Raw genomic sequence first — 21,648 nt, forward strand, 5'->3', positions numbered from 1 at the left:
GAGGACCGCCAGGCCGCATAGGCTCGAAATGACTGCATCCAGTGGGGGGAGGGGGCCCGTTGTATGGGAACCGTCCCCAGGTCCTGACTAAAGTCTGCAGTGAGGGTGATACAAAGATACATACAGGGCAGGCACCCTGGAAGCACGTTATCTCAAACTCAATTCGAACGCCATCTCTCGTTCGTTGTGGCACCATGGCATAATACTGGTCCTATTGCTCTGGCCTAGACACCGTTGCGAGAGCCATCGGAAAAGTAAGATAAGCCAGAGAGGACATCCCTGATGAGCGTCTTGGCGAAAGGATGGAAAAGGGCAGGATTGGATGGAGGGCTGTTTGAAGCTACTGGGTAGAGTGATCAAGTAATCGAACCACAGTAACCCGCCCAAGCAGAAAAGAGAAGCTCGACACCCCCATCCGGATGATGACATCTCTTGTGGAGCATTAGGAGATACACAGTGACGAATTCAGTGTTCGCCCTTGCTTGTGTGACCAAGTACTGAACCGTACTGATCACAACAGAGCAGAGAACAGACTGCAGATAGGCTGGCTTATGCTTATTCTAACTGTCTCGCCATGCCTGTCTCGCTGCCTGGGTAGGATTCGCGGATAAAGTCGCATCGCGCCTCTGGCGTGAAGCTTGTCCCAATCGATCCATCTCAGGGTACTAAGGCACCTTTCAAAGCCGCCATCCCATCTCCCACATGTCTGTGTGAGACCGACAGGCGGGCCAAACAGGCAGGGCCCATGTCCATTCCCATGCCACCCATTTTTTTTCGTTGCAATTCTGTAAGCAGGGAGGGGCTGCATCCTGCAGATCCATACTGTGTAGATCCTGCCCACCTACCAGTCCTGTGCCCGTCCATCTGGAAATGATTGAGGACGGCTTGGATGGCAAACCTGCATGCGCCTGATCTGCCCTGTGACTAGCCGTGTCGCTAATCATGTCGTTTGCCCCGTCTTGCCGATGGCGTTGTGTTGCGCCGCACCGCGCCTCACCTCGCCTCTTTTTGTTCCTCTTCCCTCCATTTTGACCTTGTGTACATCACAACGCCTGCTCTCTGGGATTGGCCTCGCCTGCGTCTACAAGTCTCTCAGCTGCTGATGAGACGAACATGCTGCCACTTAAGAGGAACTGACTGATGCAGCCGATAAAGGCCTAATATCACGCAGCAAACCCTCAGAGAACACCCCACCAACCCGCGCCCTCTGCACAAGCTCGTCAACGAGCTTTCAACCTCACCCGTTCCGTTGGGAACGCGCCCGTCGCGATGGCTACTGCCCTGATGTCATATGCCAACAAGCGATCGAGGCTGGTCGCCGCCCTCGTCTTCGCCGTTTTTGTCTTATTCTTCCTTTTCAGGATTGGAGGGTCAGATGGAGGCTTTTATGGCCCAACGAAACCGAAGGTGGTGGAGGAGCCACAGTCGCCGCCCGCCTACAGTGGCCCGCGAGTCGAGCTGTTCGGTCTAAAGGATTTTGGTGCAGAAGTCGAGATCGCGACCCTGAATATCAGAGTCAAGGAGCAGCAGCAACAGCAACAGCACCAAAGTGACGGCACCACTGCGAACAGCAAGTCCGCCCACGGTAAAACTGCCCCCGCAAAGAGCCCTCAGGACGAACAGGCTCGCCCCTCCAATTCGCGACGGCAGGGCTACGGCATCTTCTCGCCATCTCCACTTCAGCAGCAGCTTCCCATCGCCCTGCCCAAGTTCACAACCCACCGCGTCGATACCCCGGATTTTAATGTGACCGACCTCGACAAGCCCGTCCCTGGGACACCACCCGCCAGCACAACCATCACCATCCCGCCCAAGAAGAAGACACCTGATGCCTCTAGGATCACCTTTGGCGTGGCCACTCTCCTTAGCCGCATGCCTGATGCCCTGCAGAACTTCAAGCACTGGGCAGCCCACACCAATGCCCGCTTCGTTGTGGTGCACGAGCCTCAGGACACTGAAGCTCGCCCAGGAGAGCTCTCCCCAGATGAAATCAAGACGATGTATCGCGACGCAGGGATCAACCACCTCTTCCTGGTGGAGTCGGACAAGGGTTGGGGTGAGAGATACCTGTCTCTCCTGAGCTGGCTAAGCACCACGGTCGAGAAGCAGACGGACTGGGTCGCGCTGATCGATGACGACACCTTCTTCTTCGACATGAACACACTGATGGGCATGCTGAAGAAGTACCACCCCTCCGAGCCGTGGTACGTGGGGAGGCTGTCGGAGAACAAGTGGAACATCAACAACGGCGGCTTCTTTGCTATCGGCGGCGCCGGCGTGTTCATGTCACGGCCGCTGATCGAGACGCTGGGCCCGCACGCCGAGTCGTGCTGGGAGGACAGGCAGGACGGCGCGACGGGCGCGGACTGGATCGTGGGCGACTGCGTGTACCGGCATACAACGACCAAGCTGTCGATCGAGCACGGCCTGTTCCAGCTCGACCTACACGTGGACGTGACGGGCTTCTATGAGGCTGTCCGGCGCCAGCCCATCAGCGTACACCACTGGAAGAGCTGGCACCACCACGACCTGCCGACCGTCGCGTCGGTCTCCGAGGTCTGCGGGAAGCCATGCGTGCTACAGAACTACCGGTTCCAGGACGGCTGGCAGATGTCCAACGGGTTCAGCATTGTCAAGTACAGCTATAACGAGACGGAGCTTGCGGCGCAGCACCCCGAGGCCATGGAGCACACCTGGAAGAAAACCATCTGGGACATCGAGGACAGCTGGACCCACAGCCTCGACCCGCTGAAGCCCAAGGACCAGGGCAAGGTGCAGTTCCTCGTGGAGAAGAGCGTGCGGGACGAGGCCGCCAGGACGACTACGATGTATTACGTGCGGCGGGACGAGGGTATTGGGAATGGCCTTATCAGGGTGGTATGGCAGGAATCTTCATGATGATACTTCGATGGTGATGCTATTCGCATCTGTTGGGTTTTTGGATTGGTCAGCCCCGGTTTAGGCTATTTCTTTTGAAGGGTCTTAAATACCCTCGGCGTGGAGTAATGAGTCTGGGTAGGCCTAGGCATCTGCATATGAGTCACGATAGACCGAGCATTTGGAGATAATTTCATGGTATTGCCAATGAAGCACCAGATGCATCCCGAAGAAGTTTTCGTTACGAGAGTCCTGAGCTTCTCGGCGGCTCAAGATCACACGGCGGGAAGAATGAGCATGCACAGACGGACAGCACGTTTCCACCCAGACACTTGGTCTTCTTGCACTACATCTTCTCACCATCGAGAAGCTCGGTGAGAACCACGGCCCTTGGGTATCCTGCCCGGAGCAAGACACAATGCTAGCGACTCCTGAACATGCAACGAGGACGTCGCCTTCCGCTTTCACATACGTCTGGACAGCCTAAAGCTCTGGAAAGCAGCACAGCATCGCCTTTTCGTCTCATCAGTCCTGTCGGATTGCCACCGTCGACGTCAAGCCAACAACCAAAGAGCCGTTCCTGCTCTGAAGACAAGCACGCCCCAAAAAGACTGCGCCTTCCTAATACTACCATGGTGTTGGTCGTTTCTTTCTGAATGCCTCTTGACTTTGTAGGGCTTGCTCCTGCCACTTGTTCAAGATCCTGCTCCGCCTCCTCCACGCCAATTGCGAGGCCGTCCGCGACACATTTGAACACGAGCAGCCCTGACGACCCCATTACGCCACCCAGAAGCCCAGGCTGTCTGGTCTGGCTCGACTTCATGGCTCATTGTGCGTAGCCAGATTGGGTGAGCCCACGTCTCCCCAGCTCTTGCCATCTCCTCTGATCCAGTAAGCGTCCCTGTGATGGCATGGCACTCTTGAGTAAAGACGACTGCCCGGAGATGGCTCTCCGCGTCGTCACAGGAGAACTACTGCGTCCCAATGAGCAGCCAAATTGTGGAAGGACACATGGAACACTTCTGGCAGGCATCAAGCACTCAATCTGTTCTCATTACCCGCTGGCTGTGGTCTAGATCGGGTGCCTGCTTCATAATGCCTACCCATTTAGTAGTGTCTGGGAGCGCTGCCTTCCCTGATGGAACCTCATGGCCACCTCGAGCTCAACAACATTGCGCGAACTACGTTTGAGGAAGGTGTGGACGACTGAGGCAGAAGAGAGTCAATAAAAAATCTCCCCTCCGTCTCTCGTTCTGATTCTCTTTCCTTTCTCCTCTCTCCTCTCTCTTCGCTCTTCAACTTCCCACCAAGCCACACACGTCCACATCACGACCGTCCATAATTCCGACAATTTTGACACGGCCATCAGCATCCTTTTGTCAACAGAAAAGTTCTATCTGCATTCTTTCAGCTTTTGCTTCTCTTTCCCATTGCTGTGCATCTCCTCTTGCGCTCCCGCAATTTCATCAACGACATCGGTCAACATGCTCACTCCAGCCGCTCTCACGATGCTGGCATCCCTTTTCATGGGCCTTTCTCAGGCCGCAGGGGTAATTGACACTCCTCCAGGCTGCTCCCGCTGCCCTCATCTCATGTTTCGCTGGGTTCTCACCTTCGGCCTGCTTCTGTGCATGATCATGGGCTGTGTTTCCGTCGGCTTCACTGTTGCAGGTTTCTACAAAAAGTGTTCTCCCCTGACAAATTCCTCCTCTCAGATCGCGACGCGCTCCATTGATGATGTCTCAGCCAACGTGACACTGGTCGAACGCGACCTCTTGGGCCCCCTTTCTTCCGCCGCCCTGTCTACGGTCATGACATATCCCTGCAGCGATAAGAAGTGCCTGAAGAAGTACTACGACGAGAAGAAAGAGTGTCATCCATATGACATGGAATGCTACAAGGACAGCTCCAGTTGGGACGACTACAAGGACCGTTGCACCCATTCCGTTCAGAAGAAGGGCCCTTACGATCCTTACAATCCATACGGCCCATACGACAAGTGCTACGACAAATGCTACTACGAGCGTCAGGGCTGCTTCAAATACCGCAAGTGCAGCAAGGAAAACAAGGACTATGACGACAAGGAGTGCTACAAGAAGCGCCGTGACGAGCCCGAACCACCAAAGTATCGGGACCGCTTCTGCAAGCCCAAGTGCAAGCCTGAGTCCAAGGATTGCTACCAGTGTAAGAAGCATCGTGAGGAACCAGACCAGTACGAATGCGACCCTCGCAAGGACAAGCACGAGTACTGTCTCCCTCACTATGATGATCACGACGACCACTACCATCATCATCACGACTACCATCCCTTCGAGCCCAAGTCCTACATCACCGCTCACTTTTACAACGACTACGGAAAGGACTATATCGAGAAGGTCTGGCCCGACGGTGATGAGCACTGGTTCAGTAAGTCATGCCCTTATCTCTCCCAGTCTCGGAACTGCTCCGCCACGTCATGATCAGGCAGCCATCTCAGACCATCACGCCTTCTTGCCTATCATCTTTCACCACCACTTTATCGTCCCTCTGCCATCAACTATCCTAGCTTGCAACGTACTGATAGATCTCCACAACAGATGAAGGTGAAGATCACTGGAAGAAGCACTTCGACGTCAAGTTCATCAAGTACTACTCAGAGAAGGAGGACGGTGCCGTCCGCTGTCTTCCAACCAAGTCTTATTTCCCCTGGACCCCACTCAAGATCGAGAAGTTTGTCAAGCTGCCTGACGAGTACGGACTCAAGGTTCATGGTCTGTACTTGGAGAAGTCTGAGCCTATCGAGGTCATTCGCTGTGATCTTCCTTAAACTTGACGAGGGCACTCATGATGTTTCTGCACCACTTCAATCTGTTTCCTTGGTACGAGCAGGGAGGGGTTGTATGTGTCTGGCGCATGGAGGTGTATTGCTGCTACGATTGTGGAGTCTTTGACTGTTTGACTGATTGCCGTCTTGTTCGACGAGATTGTTTCCCTAAGATACACATGAAATAATAATATCGTTCGCGCCGCCATCTTTCTACCTGTTGTTACAGTGAATACTTGCCGTGAGACCGTGCCATGAGACCCCATCTCAATGTGCTGACACAATTTCACAATTTGAGTTGACTTGCAAGCATTGCAGGCACGCCTCTGTTCTAAGCGGCTGTGCCAGCCTCTCTCAACTTAACAACAGCCTGAGTTGGAAATCCAGGGCCCTTTGCGGAAACACTCGGTCGACCCCCATACTGAGATCAGCCTCCGCCCCGCTTGCCACTGGCAATGCCGCATCCGGTGATTGAAAGACAGCATCGCAGTGTTGGAGTCCAACAAACGTCCGGGACAGTGAGGAATCGCTGCTAGATACGAGATTGCGAAAATCACATTGCAACAATGGCACTGGTCTTCGGCTCGGGAAAACAAGTGGCAAGGATCTATCGGATTGGGCAATATGGGCCAGCTAACATCATTGAAGTAGTAGGTCCTGACCTCCTACACCATGAATGATCAGCAAAAATGGGAGCTTCGGTAACGCCCAACCGCTGATTTCTGCATTGCTAGGCTTCATCTGCCCGTGTTCTCGCAAGGGCTTCTCTTCTTCCATGTGATCGGCGCTACTATACCGTCGCCGATACTGCCTTGATGCTTCCGCGAGATGTCGCAGGACCACGATTGTGGTGTGGCTGATCGACGGCATGCCAAGAGGCATGTGTGTGCTTGTGATGGCTGAATTTTCTACCAGTAGCGGAGTTGGACCTAGTTCAAGGTTTTAATCCGGTGTTCTGGGCCCGGGCGGTACCGGTGTTCATAGCGAGTGGCTGTGTTCTTTTTGTTTCACATCGCAAGACGAGGCTTTGACTTTAAGCTTGAGTTTGTGGGCGCGAGCCGGGTGATGTGGAGAGAATGGTAGACTACGTCTCATCTGCGAGGCTATTCTGTGTATAAGCCCGGATGACTTCCAAGTAGTGTGGAGGTATGGTGCCGAATACGCGCGGGTTCCTTATGGGACGTATCAAAACAGCCCATGATCCTACCAGAAACAGCTCATATATCCTTTCCAGGCACTCAGGATCTACAGCTCGCATGTTAAGTCTCAGGAATGCCGAGAGCTTACCGGAGCGCCCTACATGCAGTCGAGTTTGCGTGCAGATATCAATGATGAGAGCTCGGTAGTTTCAAGAGCTGGCGAGGCTGCTTCCCCTGCCTGAGCTGAAATTTTGGTTGTCCAGTCCCTGATCGAGTTTATTTAACGATAGGCTAAGTGTGACACGCAGGCTGGCGCAAGCTTTTGGGGTTCGGGAGGAGATGAGATGAGGCAGACCAAGGCCCGCCGGCTCTGCCGGACGGCACCGGGAGTGCACATCTGTGTCAGGAGACGATCGGATAGAGTCTATATCTCGAACAGTCGGAAATGATTCGTGGAGGCGTATGCTCGGCACACCTGCTCATCTGAAGGCAAGGCCGCGTTTTCAGCCTTGACGACTCAAAGTCATATGGAGAGAGAGCGAGGGCTAGAACGTTCTCATTGTCGAGATATTCAATGGATGGAAAGTTTTTTCAGAAAGAGCACAAAGTGACTTTGAGCCATTGTGCACCAGGAATTATTCGAAAACCGAAGAATGCCGCAATTGAATATTTCATTATTCCAGAACATGCCCCTCCTGACACCACGCTGCTGTAAATAACTGTTCCCCAAGTAATACAAAACAAATAATACTCGTAAAAGCTTAAGGTTGATGTTGATCTGCTCTGTCTTAATCCAAGAATATCTGGTACTCTGAATCCTCGTACACGTGTACCTCCGCGGACTTGAACTTCCTGGCCGACAACTTTCTCGCGAAGAGCACATCCAATTCTTCGTACGTGCGGTCCTAGGAAGATTCTTTAGACACTTTGCTTAGTAGTACCAGTGGGAATAGAAGAATGACGCTTACCTTGACCTCTGGGAGCCTGAAATAAGCCCATACCGTAGTCAACGCTGCTGTAGCGGCCCAGAAAAACGCTGTCTTGCCCTTCAAGTCCAGCTCTGTTGGGTTGATCAAGTATCTAATTATGAATATTGTTAGCCTACTGCATTTCATGCTTGCAATTAAGAATGAAATCATGCGCCACGGAGGGAGGAATGAGAATGCCAGCTACTTACGGCTCGATGACCAGCGATGCCACTGTCACAACATTATACGTATTTCTCGCCAGCACAACCGTCTTGGCACGCAGATGCATGGCACTTGTCTCCGCAATGATGGAGTAAGTGATCGGCCCCAGTGTCAAGCTGTAAATGAGCTGCCACACAAGGCACAGCGCAGCTTGCGCCCATAGGCTCGCCGCATTCTCTGGAAGTACGGAAATGATCCCGACAAGACACAGCACTGCTGTGGTTCCTGCAATTCCGGACAGATAGATCGAGCGTCGGCCATAGTAAGTGATGAGTAGCCATGAAGACACAGTACCGATAAAGGCTAGAGCCGGACTGACGACGGCCAATTTGTAGGCGTCATCGACGGACATGCCAGCTTGTAGGTAAAAGTACGATGGACCGTATGCGAACTGCGCACCAGAAAGCATCTGGCCCGCGAAGGCAACGCAGCAAATTTCGGTGCGGCGCCGATCAAGCCCACGGAAGCAGTCTCTATACGTGGTTCCCGATTGCAGCTCCTGGAGAACAGACGTTAACGTTAGCTGGAACATTCAAAACGTTGCACAAGATAGTCACAGATGAGATGTATTTATCACGGACGAAAGGGAAGGACGAGTGAAGAAAGGGCGAACAAACACGATGCCGTGAATACCGTGCGAGCCAGGAGTTCGGATGGTGTGTCTGTGATGTGTTGTTCCGTGCAGAGGCAGGGCGAGCAGCAGCGGCCTTTTCCCTGGACCGGGCAATCCTTGCCTTTTCTAGCCTGATGGTATACACGATCTGCGCCAGACTATTCTGGATCTCACTCTCGGGACGATTCGACAGTCGGTGCAGGCTGATGGCGGCGTCTCCGTACCGCTCCTTCTTCGCCAGCCACCAGGGGCTCTCTGGCGAGAAGGATACCAAAATGAAGAGCGGCAGTGGCCACGCCCATTGCACGGCGAAGGGGATCCGGTAACTCCATTGCGAGGAGTTGTTGACTAGGGCTTTTAGGACGCCGTTTGCGATTAATTGTCCCACTTACACACTTAGTATTAGCAATGGGTTCCTTTTGGATGGCTAAAGGAGGGAAAGCCATCGGATGTAAAGCATGTCCTGTTAGGGTGACTTACTGGCCCAGCATAGATTGTTATATACAGTCAGATACCCACGCAACGCCAGGGGACAGACCTCAGACGCGTACGCTGGTCCTGTAGTCGCAAAGACGCCCCAGCCCAGGCCGCAGAGGAATTGGCCGATGAGCAGGATCTGTATGTTGGGAGCGAAGAAGACAATGAAGATGGTGGAGTTAATCCAGAACAGCGCGACCAGCATCATCCTCTTGTAGCCGAACATCGAGCTCGCCCAACCATTGATGAACCCACCGAGTATCACGCCCACGGCCTGGGCATTGCTCAGCCCTGCCTGCCACGCGCCAGTGAGGCTCCACTCGCCGATATCAGGGAAGAACTCGCCGTAGCGCTTCTGGAAGGACGGGTAGCCGTAGAACTGCGGCATCAAGGCGGTGTCGTAGCCTTCCATGACGATGGCCATGGAGATCACGAGCGACCAGAAGACGGCCTTTTTATTGGTGGACAAGGCATGGCGGAATGTCTGTTCATGCTCGGCGATGTTGGCGGCGCGGGCTTCGGCCTTGGTGAATGCCCTGATTTTGTCGAGGGATGGCCGGCTTGGCTCTATGAGTTGACCCTCGATGGTCTTCTCCCCTGTAGGGGTTGGCGAGCCATGAGAAATGACGCTTATTTCCTTGGACATTATGGGCTATGTGACAACGGAGAGACCTGCTCAACCTAGAAAGAAAGACACATATGGCTCAAGGGGGGCGAACAATCCTCATAGGCAGAGGGAATAGTGTTGCATTTTAAATAAGGCCACTTTTGTACCTTTTACCGCACAGATCAACGACATTTGGCTTCTCGATCTCTCTCTCTCTCATCGCAGTCATCGACCTCACTCCCTGCGCTTCAGCGGTGTGAGTCGGCTGCATATCACTGTACCTCGCATGTCGAGTCGTGCTTATTATGTCGTACTCCCAGCTGCCGGCAGTGGCCGATGTCACGCATCGAAGAACTTTAGAGGTGGACAAAGTTAAGCTCTGGACATTGAAACCAGCTCCTGGGGTCGTTCTATGGCGACGTGAAAGCTTGATTAGGTTCCTTATATGCGTGACGAATCGGGTTGTGGGGAGGTGGACGGGCTTGTTTTCCGATGCGACTCCAGATGTCGATGCTGCGCCGACACACATCTAGAGTACGTGCGCACCTGAGTTTTTGGTTCACTGCTCGACGAACTGTCGCCACTTCGAATCGTGTGCCTGTTTCTGAGTAAGACGTCTTTGCTGTTGCAGAGATCGAGCCAGATAAACTTTACTCACATTATTCGGTTGTCTAGGCTCGACCACGTGCACGGGAGTACAACACAATTCGAACCAAGATAGCATTGCCGCCGGTGAAGAGACTGCATCGCCTGGGCAGCCCAGGCGCTGTTTGGGATTAGCTATCGATTTAATGTCCGTTCTCAAATCGTGAAGCTGCGAGTCATAATTATGATTTTATTTTGGTGTTGAAGTTCAGCAGAAAAGAAATAACATTGTTAACGATTCCTACTGCCAAGTCTCTACAAGTGTCAGGGTGTGGGAGCATGTGGCTGTCACTGCTTCCACATGAAACGTTCACTCTCAGAACCAAAGTATCCGAATCGAAGGCAAGTACCAATTCTGATGTCCTCTTCTATGTGACCGCCCGATCATCAAGTTAGGGATAGACCGAGCCGTCCGGGCTCACCTCGATCTCATTGCGCCCTTGAAGGACACAGCCACACACCCTCCGACAGTTCAAGGAAATTGCGGTATATTTCGACTTCGGCCGTAACCAATCTGTGCTTATTGAGCAAGCACACCAGTGGTCTCAGAGCCGTACTAGGCCGATGTGGCTCGGCCCCAGTGTGGCGTAAATACCTGATGTTCCTTTCATATCTTCGCAGGGCCTCATGAGCTAAAACCCGTCGGCGTGAGGTGACCAATTTGTCTAAGTGACCGCAAGCGATTTAATGCCATTAAGCGTACCGCTCTCTGTATTCAAACATGACCGAGAGCCCATCCTTCGTGTATGGGAGGTGCGCTGGACGTGTGAAGAAATAACAAGGTACCTAAATATAGCACAATGAGAATTTATGAATTGGCCAAAGATAGATGTTTCAGGCTGCAAGATAGCATAGGTAATATTATATACAGCGTCAACGACGTGATGAAAAGGGTTAGTAAGTATCTACTAGGCGGAGGATGCTTAGGTATAGTTCAACTACCACAGATTTCATAGCGGCATTGACGGCATCGGCAGCATCGGTCGGCTGTCTCCCGCTCGGGCGATCTGCTCCGATGTCTGGGGTGCATGAAAACATGGACCAGTCCGGGGCAGAGCCCACAAAGGCGGGACGGCGGATTCCCGAAAGGGGGAATCCCGCCGCCACTTACACCAACAACGATGCAGCTTGACAAATATCTAGACGCCGAGAAGAGACTATGCCCGACAATGTTAGCACCGTTATCGGTTGGACAGTGGAGTAGTCACTGCATGAGCCGACAAGCTCTGTGTGTCACGCTCTGGTGCTCATCGTGACTGTATGGACAACGGTCATGCCAACAGCTCCACAAAGCGGATAGTGCCTCCGCCTTCGACGAGTCGACGGCCCATCGTGTCCAGTGTCGGAACAAGAGGGGTCGGTGTCTTCAATTGCGGAGCCCATCGGCACTTTGAATGAGGATATTCTCCTAGCAACTCCGCTTATGTTCTACTTGCCAGGCCAACCCCCACAAAGTCGACATTTCAAAGGACTGAGTGTTCTCTACAGCTTAGCTGCCCCTCGTTGCTGTTGCATGCAGATCCCGCGACTCTCCAAACACGCTTCACAAGTACACAATGGCATCACACGGCGAATCGACATCGCAGGCTAGTGCCAATGGAGCGCACACGAATGGATCCAACACTCGCCAAGTAATTCAAGCGCCGCTCCCTAACCCCTCCCTTCAAGCAACTGCAGACCACAAACTCAAGTCTGTTGAAGCCCCCGTGTATGCCCCAGGCCCTGGCGAGGTACTCCTGCATGTCAAAGCCACAGGAATATGCGGCTCGGACGTGCACTTTTGGAAAACCGGCTGCATTGGCTCGTTAGTGTTTGAGGGTGACTGTATTCTCGGCCATGAAGCCGCAGGCGTCGTTGTCAGGTGCGGGGATGGCGTGACGGACCTCAAGCCCGGCGATAGAGTCGCTGTCGAGCCCGGCGTACCATGCGAGAAGTGCTTCTTGTGTAAGATGGGCAAGTACAATCTCTGTGAAGACGTCGCCTTCGCGGGAGTGTATCCATACCATGGAACCTTGCAGCGGTATACAGTGCACCCTGCCAGGTGGCTGCACAAGTGAGTGCCATCTATCATTGAGTGTTGTGAAGGAGGAGCGAACTGACAGATCAACAGACTGCCAGATAACATGTCCTTTCAAGATGGAGCACTGCTCGAGCCACTCAGTGTCATCCTATCAGGGCTTCGGGTCGCCGAGCTGACGCTGGGTCGTAGTGCCGTTATCTGCGGCGCGGGTCCCATCGGCCTCACTGCCCTGCTCGCAGCGAGAGCGTCAGGCGCTTACCCGCTGGTCGTGACTGATATCGAGCCCAAGCGGCTAGAATTTGCGAAGCAGCTCGTCCCGTCCTGTCTCACCTACCGTATTGACCCGTCCCAGGATGCTCGCGGCAATGCGAGGGGCATCAGAAAGCTCTTTGGTGCTCGAGGAGGCGAAGGCGAGGAAGGGGATGAGTATTTTGCACCACCATGCGTGGTCGAGTGCACAGGCGTCGAGTCGAGTGTGTGCACGGCGGCTTTCACCGTGAGGAGGGGCGGTAGGGTCGTGGTGGTCGGCGTTGGCAAGAGTACCATGAACAACCTACCGTTCATGCATCTATCTTTGTCTGAGGTACGTTTCCTCGTAAGAGTATCATGAATCCTTTCGACGAATTCGTTACTCTGCAAATGCGATACGTCTATCGCGGACTGAGCGCTGACTGGTATAATTGCGAGACAGATCGATCTGAGATTCATCAACAGATACACGGACACTTGGCCGGCTGGCATCTCGTGCATGAGCGGCGGAATTATCGACATGACAAAGCTAGTCACCCATGTCTACCCTCTGGAAAAAGCCGAAGAGGGCTTGACATTTTCTTCAGACCCTCGCAATGGCAGTATCAAAGTTCATATTGTGGATGAGTCGGAAACCGTTTTCTTCTAAGACTACAGTTTCCTGTCCTCGCTGTGCTGAAACACAACGAAGGACGTTGGAAGACAATGGCGAGCGGCGGCGTGAGAAGTGGCTGATAAAATGTTTAGGTGGAGCAATCTTGATCTACTTTTTTCAGAGGGTTGGATGCTTGTGTAAAATTCGTGTATTCACGAGGAGTCAAATGTAAATCTACAAATCCAATTCCTTCAACTCATGAGTAGTTTCATACCACAACTTGTGCCAACCAATGCGTTGTTGGCTTGTATGCGTATAAGAGTATCATGAGGATGCTTGTTTCTAATACTAATTGGAGCCGTTTTCAGAAAGCGAATGAAATCCTGGCATTGCCGGATAAGTTCGGTATAATACTGAACGATTGACAGTCTCAGATTAGCAGTTATTACTGCTGGCGGGAACTCGCGCAGATAAAAGCTGAAGCGAGGGAGAGCCCGGTGAATCTCTTCCAATGTATCAATGACATGCTCGAACTCTGCAGCCCCCGCACTTACTGGCGGATAGATGTTGTAAGACACTTGGCTGCATTAGTACATTTATGAGTTGTGACCACGAAACTCGGCGATAGCAACAGTCTATATCTGCTGTCAATCGATGCGGGCATGCAAGACCAGGTACCAATTAGGTCTTCCATTGAAGGCTTCTTTACTGCTGCTACATTAATAATTGCTGTACCTACAGGAATTAAAATCTTCTCATGATTAGGATCAACATTCGAATTATTTACCAACTTTAAAAGACAACGGCTGAATGGCCGATCTTGCTCTTCTTCAGAATCGCTCGAACCTCCATTCAGCCGTTTCTCTGGGCTACTGGACATTTGACGGGTGTGTCCCATCTCTGTGGGCGTTCCTCATCAAGGCGAAGTCGTATTCACCCAGAACGTCGGCCGTAGGGTGGTCGATCAGGTTGTGGCGGGCGGGAAAGAGAACACACTACCTCCAACGCCCGAGAAACCGTATCTGATCGCCTCTTGTTCCAAAATTGGTCTTTCCTGTGCTGTAGGTATACCTGCGATGAGGAAATGTCGTGGAATGGTCCGATCAGAAATCATGTTTCTGGTTGAAGTGCAGTTGGTGACGAACGCATCTCCCAAGGTACTACTACTATCAGACATGCGTTGTCTCCCACAACGGGCTTGGATGGACAGAGCCTACTTGTCCAGATCATCAAAGGCAACGTGCCGGTTGATGAGGATAGCTTCTTGATACTGATGAGTCATGCGCTCATACGACACTGAACAAGATCAGGACGACATTGACTCTGCTGCTATAGGAGGGGCTGAGCCGACTGTAGTGACTGCCCAGGCAGGGCAGAAAGTAATGGAAAGGCAGTGGAGGATAGAGCCTCCTTGTAATCTGCCTGAGCCGGCACAGTTCGAGCACGAACCTGAGACTTCTGTGAATCTCATATGACCAGAAGTCATGTTCAACATATTTCAGTTACTGGACTGGAGCGTCCCCTACAATATGCGAACATCACACTTCCATGTTCTGTGCGAGCTGGAAAATCAGGACCTGCAAGACGAATTGTTGTAGTTCTCGCTTTTCTCCCAAACATCCGATATACCCGGTGGATATGACGCAGTGATTTTGCACGGAAACCATGTCATCGTCTCTTGAGACCAATTAATCCATAGTGTGACTGGGGTCATATTTCACGGAACAAAAGCCCGAATGATTCCAGTTCTGATGAATTTGTGGCCATGATTCACAAGACGGTTCTGTCTCACTGATCATACTGATGTGTCAAGAAGCTCAATTCTCGAGTATAAAAACCACGAACCTGATGTTGATAGCTGCAAATCCTTCAGTACTGTTCAACACGCCTTCTTTCATTACCTACTTACCCGTCGCAAACGATTGACCAACAACGACGACTGCCGCATAAGCTTGACCCAGACCTGGAACAAGAATGTCTTACGAAACAACCACACGAGATGGGCACGCCCTACAATATTGTCAGAATGAAGATCTCGAATATTACCGGGCCTGGTTGAATCAGTTTTTCAGTCCTCAGTACGACTTCTCTTCCAGCAGCCGTCCAGCTAGCTACCATGCTGTTACACACCCTCACATCTTTGCAGAGGGCGGTATGACCAACGCCACGAGTGCATATCCCACTGGCCCTTATGTCCCCCAGTACGTGAGGGACTTGCCTTTTGATCGTTTCCCCCAAGCTCCTTCTACGCATGGTGGTGCATCAGCTTCTACCCGTGGTAGCCTCGAGAACAACCTGCACACTAGGGCCCAGGGAAATGAGTCAACACAGAGTGATATCCACCCGCATGGCTCTTTTCCGGAATACCCACGAGAACGAGACATCACCGCTCGTGGGCGGCATCAGAATCGCCGTGCCCGTCTATTCAGAACTCATACGAGCCCCAACAACGTGACCGCGATACATCCAACTCTCGGGCCTTGCATCCTGGTCCCAATCAGAGGAGCAAGTGACGGGGATCCCGCAATCACTGGTAGCGGGATGGTCCACCACAGGGATCACTACAACCGCCGCCTCGACCGTCTTCGTCGACGCCACGATCGTGAAGACTCCCCATATTTGAGATCTACTACACCTTCTCCTACAAGGTCTGCTTCTCCATATGTATCGACTCCCTCCTCGTCTCCCAGAGTGACCTACATTCCAAGCGGCCGAGGAGATGGTAGCTACGTCCGTTTGGAGGAATTTACCCCCTACGACCGCCCACACAGCTCCTATGAGCCAGATTTTGGCCGTGATGCTTCTCTCAGCACCGCCCGGACCTGTTCTGAGTGTCGCGAGTCCGGGTTCCGCAGCTCTTGTGGGCCGACCATAGGAAGACCATTCGGACCGACGTCTCGAACCGCCCAGGAGCACACTACCCATGGGCAGCGTGTTTCTGAACGGGGGGACAATGGAACTGGAAACGAGGACGTGCAGGCTAGTGTGGAGGGCGATACTTAGGCTCCTTTAGGATATGGATCGTCGACCACACCCGGCGGGAATTGAAAAGGGGAGAAGATGGTGAGGAGAAGCCGGAATTGAGAATTGGAGGCATGTAGGATAGTTTTAGACCCCATTGCATGCCGTAGACCGTCTCTGAGGCACTGAGAAATCCAAATTGATATTTCGGATATGGAGCGTCTTGTTGACTCGTCAAATTGAGGCGCATGTGAAGCCGCTTGCTTTATGTCACACCATTAAGGAACACTCATGGTAATAAGGTTATTTTCTGTGAGCCAGAAGCCATGCAACAACCTCGTCCAGCGTGAGGTCAATTTTGATGCCCTTAAATCACATCGCAGTCTTATCTCAAGATAAGAGAGAACACGGGCCAGCTGACATGAATCAGGTGGTGTGATACTGAAGTCTCTTAAGGAAAGAAATTCACATCACATCCACTATTGGAATAACACGGCCACACTCTCATCGCAACACGCTATAGCGGAGCCCCTGCGAATTAATTTCTTCCTTATCTAGAAGATTATCCAAGACGAACGGATTCTACAGGAAATCATCCCACAGGAGATTATTCTACAGGAGGTTATCCTACAGGAGGTTATCCCAGAGGAGGTTATCCCACATGAGGCTATCCCATAGGATGTTTTCCCATAGAAGGTCATCCTATCAGAGAATTTCTTAGAGTCGGTTATTCTTGAGAGATCGGTTTCTTTTCTATAGCTCTTCCTCCTTTGTTTCTCCTGCTTTTCCCACATAAGTTACGAGGTCCCAAAGCGGGCACATGAGATTCAGCTCGTTGGAGACCTATGGCTTCATGGTTATGAAGATACAAATCTTTAAGACGTAGTGCGATGCCCCTGGCGACTGGATCAAATGTCCTGCCCTGCCTAAGAGTCTACACAGGCAGCCCACAACAACGGTAATTCGGAAGTCCTCAGCCTTTGACCTGCCTACTGAGTTCCGAGTTCCTTGCTGCGCCCGCTAAATTCCTCGATTGGCCGTGTCTCACACCGGTTGATGACCCAGTTTGCCATCAACTGTGACCCATAATATCCCCCATCTAATCGATGCTCGTCTTTTATTGGGTACCAGGACACTAGGAGTCGATGGACTGAAATCCAGCCCTTGTCTGTGGTGTCCCTCTGGACCAGACGCTTTCAGTCCTGCGGCAAGAAATGGTCCGTCATCTATCTTCAAATAGCGCATTTTGATAGGACATTATTAATGATGCGAACCTGGATGACTGCTCCAAGGGTCCGGCCGAGCTTACGGGGGGATATTACACTGAGAATCCAGTTCACGCGACCGTTGACTGTGTTCGGCCTGCATAACTCGTGTGCATGCGAAGTCGGGGTGTTTGGTCGTTGTTCTAATAAACAAGGTTACGACTACAACTTTGCGCAGAATCAGCTTCGGCCCTCGGAACTGCTGTGGCAGAGTTTCGCGTAGCATGCGAGACAGAGCCACTAAAGTACGAGTAACCTGGGACTCATATTCCAGGACACGGAAATGGAGCTACAAATACAGTTTCTTGAACGTGTACGTGTCGTGTGAGACAATCAGTTAAAAAACCATCAAAGAGAAATAATCATGTATCCCGAGACTGAACAATCTGATGCAAGCACCTCAGTTCCACTTTAAAAATGCCATGATCCAGTCTACTGCTGCAGTCACAATTTTAGTGGCATTTTCTCCCTGAAAGGTTTGAGAAACATTTGTCGGTATCCCAGAACTGTTTGGCGTTCTTACTATGTACTCGTATTGATGATGAGGCTCAAGGTCAAACAGTGATGGGGCATGCAAGCCTTTACAAAGCCACTGAAACCTTGCAACCAGATGTAATAGCCAACACAGTAGAGTCGCGTGTAATGTATCAATGATTCACCGGGAACTTTGTGGCCCCCGGGCACCTGCTCCGTGAACAATTCCCCGGGATCTGCTCGGCTCCGGATTGCCCTCAGCCGCTGTACATTCTCCGCGCCATAGGTCGCTATCGGGTTCTGGTCCGGCCCTGCATAGTTGAGATAGATGAACGGGTCAAATGCGCCTATCTTTTGTGCCTCATGCTTGATCTATACACATGTGAGTCACAAATCAGTCTTGCCCAGCATGCCAGTGAAAAGGAAAAACGGAGAATCAAGACTCGGAATACCCACTGCTTCGAAAAGCAATTTAGCAGTGGATGCGACGGTCTCGTCGTCAGTTGCCTCGCTCCATCTGACATCTAGCAACAACACGAGAAGAGCGGCGCCATTTCGGCCACTTAAGCCGAGAGCGTTCGAGGCCGCATGACGAGCGTAAAAGCACGGGGGTACTGGGTCGAATGAGAGAACCCATGATATGCCCGACACGTTTCTGACAGCGGAAACTGCGTCATTCCAAACCTTGTGTATGGCTTGGAGCATAGCTTCGGTCGAGATGACAGTATGGGTACAGTGGAGGGATCGCGCACCCTTTGGTACCATGGCCTCGCCTTCGAGAGACAAGGTTGTCATATTCTTGAGTCCCGTGGTGACTTGAAGTGCTGGAAGCTTCAAAAATTTCTGGTATACAGGAGGGTTCTCCACTGCATCGGCATATATGAGTGTGTTCGCGATGACGGAGAGACCCATAGAGCCAATGTAAGCAAACGACAGCAGGAATGAAGCTTTCTCATCATAGTCATGGGCTGTGCTGAGTCGAACAAACTCTTTAGCATTAGACTCAACAACAGAGGCGTCGCACATCAAGGATGCACTCCACAGCAGACCCTGATCATAAGTTTCCAAGTCGATGAGGGTGACGATGCCAAAATTGTTGCCGCCGCCGCGGAGTGCGAACAACAGATCTGCGTTCTCGTTCTCATTAGCGTTGACCACCGTCCCGTCACTCAGGACGACTTGATAGTTGCGAACCGTGTCACAAGTCCAGCGGTATTGGGGTGACAAGTGAGAGATGCCACCGCCGAGGGTCAGGCCGCCTACGCCAACTCCAGCCACACGGACGCAGCGTGGGCACACGGCCGCCCGCCACGCTGCGTCCCAGAGGGTCAAGTTTCTGGTAGATGACGTCCCAAGAGGCACCAGGACCGATCTGCACCGTCTTGCCATCTTCGCTGAGGTCGATGCTGTTGAGTCCGCGCAGATCCAGCGTCACGCCTCCAGCAATGTTGGACGCACCTGCCCAACTGGTGTGCCCACCGGACCGGATAGCGAATTTGCACAAGCCGTTGATTGTGTGCTTTGTCAGGACTTTCACAGCGTCTGATACGTCTTGGATGGTTTGCGGGAATACGATACAAGCTGGACGGATGCTCTCTTGCTGCACCGAATAGTATGATTCCAGCGATGCATTGTATTCCGGGCTGTCCGGATAGCCCAGCTTACCGTCCGCTACGGTGGAGGCAAGTTCAGGGCACTGAAACACTGCTCAGAGTTCTATGTGGTGAGGGCTGGGCGGGGAAGCCTTGAAGAGAGAATACTCACGCAAAGACGCGCTGCGTCACGCAGGCTGAGCTGCTCTGAATCAAGATTTCGTTGGAGATCCATCTCCGTCGAGAAATTCGTGCGAACCGAATCAAAATCGGGTTGTCCAGGCAAGATTCGGGAGTGTTATTTCATAAAGGAGCGCCTCTTTCCCGGGTGCTCGTTGCCGCTAATGGGGCGCACATGGCAGGTCTCGACGTTTGCGTTAGTACTCACCCAGGAGTGGAAGATAAGATGTTGGCGTGCTTGAGGAACCTGCTTAGGACCCTCCTATAAAGGGATTCTGTCGATCTATGAGAAGACAACTTGATGAAAGAATCACAGCTACCTCAGCATGGTAGGTGCCATTTCAACGCTCACGCCAGGTCTCGAGAATCAGAAGTCCGTCGGTCAATGACGCGCTCCATATAACAGACCGAGTGTAAATCGACCCTTAGCAACACTATCTACTCTAGGAGGTACTTTAGGGGGGCTAAAGAGAACAGGCAGTGATGCGAGTAACTGGTCACAGGCGAAGTTCAGAAAGGAATGAAAAGTCATACTACTGGTCAATTATAGTGCTCGCTTTGAGATTTTCATCAGATCCTGATTTGATGTCATGACTTAGTGACAACCGAGCTCCTCTGAACGGAGAGAATGAAGAAGGATTATCCTCTCTTAATTATCTGCATTTGCAGGCAATACGTTTGGTAAACCGGGATGATGCTCCAGTTCTTGTCTCCGTTCTCTCTCTTTCAATGCCCTCGCTCAAGAGACAATTCAGGTCGTATCGTTTTCGGGAGTGGCTTCGCGAAGTAAGAATTGCGAGTCGACAGTGCTTCGAAAGGCGACCAGGCTCACTGTTGGTTTCGACAATTTCAAGACCATGGTCACGATGCTAAATCTGGTCTCTTCAGCATCGTGTCACAACCCGTCTACCACGCTTGCGCATCCTACAATCGGAAAAGCTCTACCACGCAGGAAGGAAGTTCAGTCAGTTCACGACGTAAGATCTAAAAATAAGCCAACACATCAAAATAGGTGTTGTATGTGCAGCCCTGGCGCCGTGCTATCCATGCGTCATGGTCCAAATTGTTATGGAGTTTTGTCCCACCAGGCCCATTACAAACTTGGAAACAATTTCGAGTTTTGTTTGCGCTATGGTTGGGTAGTGCACCTCTGCATCTTTGCGCCCAGCTGTGCCAGGCAGATCCCCGTTGTGAGCAGACTTATTCAACACTGCCCGGGTTTTATTCACCGTGTCGCGATCTGATCTAATAGGATGCGAGTCACGGAAATTGACCATGAGGACCTGCCTTTGACTACATTTGGAGACGACCAAAGTTTCTCGACAAATGCAGCTGGCCCTCAGAGCTCCAGGTGGTTTTCCGAAAATGGGTTATGGCGAGGCAGGTAGGATGATTTAGACTTTTGGTCTGATCAGGAAGCCCAGGCGCAGGGGCTATTTTCAGCCTGTTAGGGCTTCGCGCGTCCATGCGGCTGGTGCGGGCGTGAATTTGCATTTGCCAAGAGAGGTGGTGGTCTAGGAATGCTTGGTCCAAAGAGGGGTCGTCGCCATTGCCGCTTTGTTTGCCCGACTTGGTCGCCTGGCATTTACAGTTTTGAGGATGCAACTGCTAGCGGTGCGTTACGTTGGGTGGATGGAGGGTTGTTTGTTGTTTGGTCACGTCACGGGTGAAGTGCATCGGCCCGTCAGCCTCTGGGATCGTCTTCCTGGCCCTCGCACGCCGAGGGATCATCGCTCGGACACCGAGGAAGTTGCGCGTCTGGCAGCTCTCATAGGACAATGCTACAGCGGGCACTATATACTGTCAGGGTTGTGTGGATGGACTGATGTTTTATATCATCCTGGCTGACATCCTGACCAACGCAATCTAGGCGGGGCGAGAAGCTCCTCCCCAAGGGCCAACAGTTTGGGAGAAATGGCGCCGAATGTCGTGAAGAGTTGTCCCGAGACAACGTCATCTCT

At 52.1% G+C, this 21,648-nt stretch overlaps 6 protein-coding genes across 6 annotated transcripts; 4 read left to right on the forward strand and 2 right to left on the reverse strand.

Moving 5' to 3' along the window:
- Window positions 1-1,269: 1,269 nt before the first annotated feature.
- Window positions 1,270-2,898, forward strand: J7T55_004511 (uncharacterized protein; the record flags this gene model as incomplete). Its single annotated transcript, XM_053130209.1, has 1 exon — window positions 1,270-2,898. The coding sequence occupies one exon, from the start codon at window positions 1,270-1,272 to the stop codon at window positions 2,896-2,898; it is 1,629 nt and encodes a 542-aa protein (XP_052991440.1).
- Window positions 2,899-4,361: 1,463 nt separating this feature from the next.
- J7T55_004512 (uncharacterized protein) lies at window positions 4,362-5,683 on the forward strand (the record flags this gene model as incomplete). The annotated part of the gene is made up of 2 exons (XM_053130210.1): window positions 4,362-5,283; window positions 5,454-5,683. The coding sequence occupies 2 exons, from the start codon at window positions 4,362-4,364 to the stop codon at window positions 5,681-5,683; spliced, it is 1,152 nt and encodes a 383-aa protein (XP_052991441.1).
- Window positions 5,684-7,607: 1,924 nt separating this feature from the next.
- J7T55_004513 (uncharacterized protein) lies at window positions 7,608-9,745 on the reverse strand (the record flags this gene model as incomplete). The annotated part of the gene is made up of 5 exons (XM_053130211.1): window positions 7,608-7,724; window positions 7,788-7,899; window positions 7,997-8,508; window positions 8,591-9,009; window positions 9,103-9,745. The coding sequence occupies 5 exons, from the start codon at window positions 9,743-9,745 to the stop codon at window positions 7,608-7,610; spliced, it is 1,803 nt and encodes a 600-aa protein (XP_052991442.1).
- Window positions 9,746-11,907: 2,162 nt separating this feature from the next.
- Window positions 11,908-13,269, forward strand: J7T55_004514 (sorbitol dehydrogenase; the record flags this gene model as incomplete). The annotated part of the gene is made up of 3 exons (XM_053130212.1): window positions 11,908-12,404; window positions 12,462-12,954; window positions 13,063-13,269. The coding sequence occupies 3 exons, from the start codon at window positions 11,908-11,910 to the stop codon at window positions 13,267-13,269; spliced, it is 1,197 nt and encodes a 398-aa protein (XP_052991443.1).
- Window positions 13,270-15,189: 1,920 nt separating this feature from the next.
- Window positions 15,190-16,218, forward strand: J7T55_004515 (uncharacterized protein; the record flags this gene model as incomplete). The annotated part of the gene is made up of 1 exon (XM_053130214.1): window positions 15,190-16,218. One exon carries the CDS (start codon window positions 15,190-15,192, stop codon window positions 16,216-16,218), a length of 1,029 nt encoding a protein of 342 aa, XP_052991444.1.
- A 1,745-nt stretch (window positions 16,219-17,963) lies between these two features.
- J7T55_004516 (uncharacterized protein) lies at window positions 17,964-19,742 on the reverse strand (the record flags this gene model as incomplete). The annotated part of the gene is made up of 4 exons (XM_053130215.1): window positions 17,964-18,287; window positions 18,372-19,093; window positions 19,179-19,611; window positions 19,680-19,742. The coding sequence occupies 4 exons, from the start codon at window positions 19,740-19,742 to the stop codon at window positions 17,964-17,966; spliced, it is 1,542 nt and encodes a 513-aa protein (XP_052991445.1).
- Window positions 19,743-21,648: the final 1,906 nt, after the last annotated feature.

The sequence above is a fragment of the Diaporthe amygdali genome (assembly GCF_026229845.1).
Source record: "Diaporthe amygdali strain CAA958 chromosome Unknown NODE_22_length_803717_cov_65_427750, whole genome shotgun sequence".
Taxonomy (NCBI): domain Eukaryota; kingdom Fungi; phylum Ascomycota; class Sordariomycetes; order Diaporthales; family Diaporthaceae; genus Diaporthe; species Diaporthe amygdali.